At 38.7% G+C, this 2,027-nt stretch overlaps 1 protein-coding gene across 1 annotated transcript; it reads left to right on the top strand.

Moving 5' to 3' along the window:
- Positions 1–1,069: 1,069 nt before the first annotated feature.
- Positions 1,070–1,438, top strand: DEFB125 (defensin beta 125; the record flags this gene model as incomplete). The annotated part of the gene is given in 1 exon segment (XM_036924546.2): positions 1,070–1,438. A coding segment is annotated over 1 exon segment (369 nt), but the record flags the coding sequence as incomplete, so codon positions are not given.
- Between the last annotated feature and the right edge of the window lie 589 nt (positions 1,439–2,027).

The raw sequence follows: 2,027 nt of genomic DNA, 5'->3' as shown, positions 1-2,027 counted from the left end.
TCCATGCTATACTGACTTCCCTGTGACCTGTATTATGTGTGCTAATTATAATATATACCCCCCTTTTATTACATATTATTCCAACTCACTGTACTTTATCCATTACCATATTTTTAAGTACTATCCATAAGCAATGATTCAAAAATCTGCAACTACAGTCCAAACTCATCTACTGAGATCCAACAGTTATTTCCCACTGCCTGCTTGATATGCTAGGCACATACATGTTAAACGCTCTGTAGCAGACATTGCGCCCACCTTTGCCTCTTCATTAAAATCTTCTTCTTTCCTCAGTTTATTGTTCTGTGAATGGCCAGTATCACAATCTTCCCAGTCTCAATTCACAAATGTGGTAATGCACTTTAATTTCTCCATCTTTCTCTGACCCCATATCCAAACAGTCAGTGTCATAAATCTGTCCTGTTCTTCCCACAGCTCTCACAGCCCCGTTCCAGCAGCCGTTCTGTCCTACCTGCCAAGGCCTATAACATGCTTCCCGGTTCTAGTCTCTCTTTTCTCTAATCTAATTTCCCCTTGAAATCCTAACTACTTGTCTAAAACATAAAGCAAATTAGCTCACATTATGTTTTGAAATAAACGAGAATGCTCAATAATGGCCTAAAGTCGTTGGGACATGGCATTGCTACTTCAAGCTCATTTCTTCTTGTGCCCTGTTGATCTTTGAACATTACACTTAGTCTTTTCAGCTTCCTCGAAATACCTTAAACACATATGCAGTTTCTCAACATTGCAACTGAGCATTTCCTGTTCTTTTCCTGAAATAATGTTTGCATCCTGTGTACATTGAGGGTCCCTTTGATCATTCTTGCTATGGATTAAATATCAGCTCCAAGTATGTGTATCATTTCTGTCTATTTTTCTTCCTCCTACTTTTTCTCTTTCCTTCTCTCCCTCTTTCATACTGTCTCTCCCTGCAATTTTCTTGATGACTCATGTCCCAATTAATATGCACAACATTACTCTAGTTGGCAGTAGTAGTTATCAAAGTTTTGAATTAAAGTTGATCATGCTGTTGCTAGAGTTAAAAACTTGACTTACTTGTTTATTCTCTGCAGCTGGATGGAAAATTCAAAGATGTCAGAAGAATTACAGTGGGCACTGCAGAAGACAATGTTTACATACTGAAAGGTAAAAATTTCTCTGTACAAACAAGCAAACATGCTGCATTCCCACCAAAATACATAAAGAATACGCTCAAACATCAACTCCCCCACCTGCTAGAGAAGATGAAACTGTTGAACTTAGTACTTGGAATTTCATTCCCCAATCCCCCATTTCTGGGTTCCACGATGAGATAACTATTTATAAATCTATGACTAGAGGAAGCACAGTAACTGGGACCATCACTCCTAAGACAAATCTGTCTTCCCAGGCATTGGTACATCCTTCTGAGAGCACTAATGGCACAACTAAGTAATGTTTTCTTTGGGTATGGGATGCTAGAGAGAACCACTGGGAATAATACCCAAGGAGCCAATCCTGCTGATGTTATTTACCAGGAACAATTCCATTGGGGTTTGGATGACATGGAGATGGACATAATACTACCACCAAGATAATAGCCAAGAGTTACCCTACAAATGGAAAAGTGTGAAGAGGAGTGTAAAGAAGATATAGGCATTCTTCTTATTGGGCTTAAATTCTTTATCTATGTTCCTCTGATGTATTAAAATATATGGTCTAATATTTGGTCTCAAGTGAACTATTGTGTTCTGTGTATTTTTCCATGCCCTCCCTCACAGAAAAATGAAGACCAGAGTTTGGAGCTGAATTTATGGTTGAGATGTGGATTTTTAATTTTAGTAATGCCTGAACCAGTACTGTCATATATGAGGGAACCTATGCAGGAACATGAAAAGTTCCAGACAGGCCTCCCTTTCCCACACCCACCTTTTATTGTAATCTCTGACTTTCAATCCTGTCTGTATCATGAGGTCAAATTTTGTTTAAGGCTTCAACTAAAAACTAACCCAGATGTGGTTAGAAACACCTCATTCAGCCCAAAC

Source organism: Manis pentadactyla, chromosome 5 (genome assembly GCF_030020395.1).
Source record: "Manis pentadactyla isolate mManPen7 chromosome 5, mManPen7.hap1, whole genome shotgun sequence".
Taxonomy (NCBI): domain Eukaryota; kingdom Metazoa; phylum Chordata; class Mammalia; order Pholidota; family Manidae; genus Manis; species Manis pentadactyla.
Note: the sequence above shows the minus strand (reverse complement) of the source record. Positions and strands in the feature narration are given on the sequence as shown.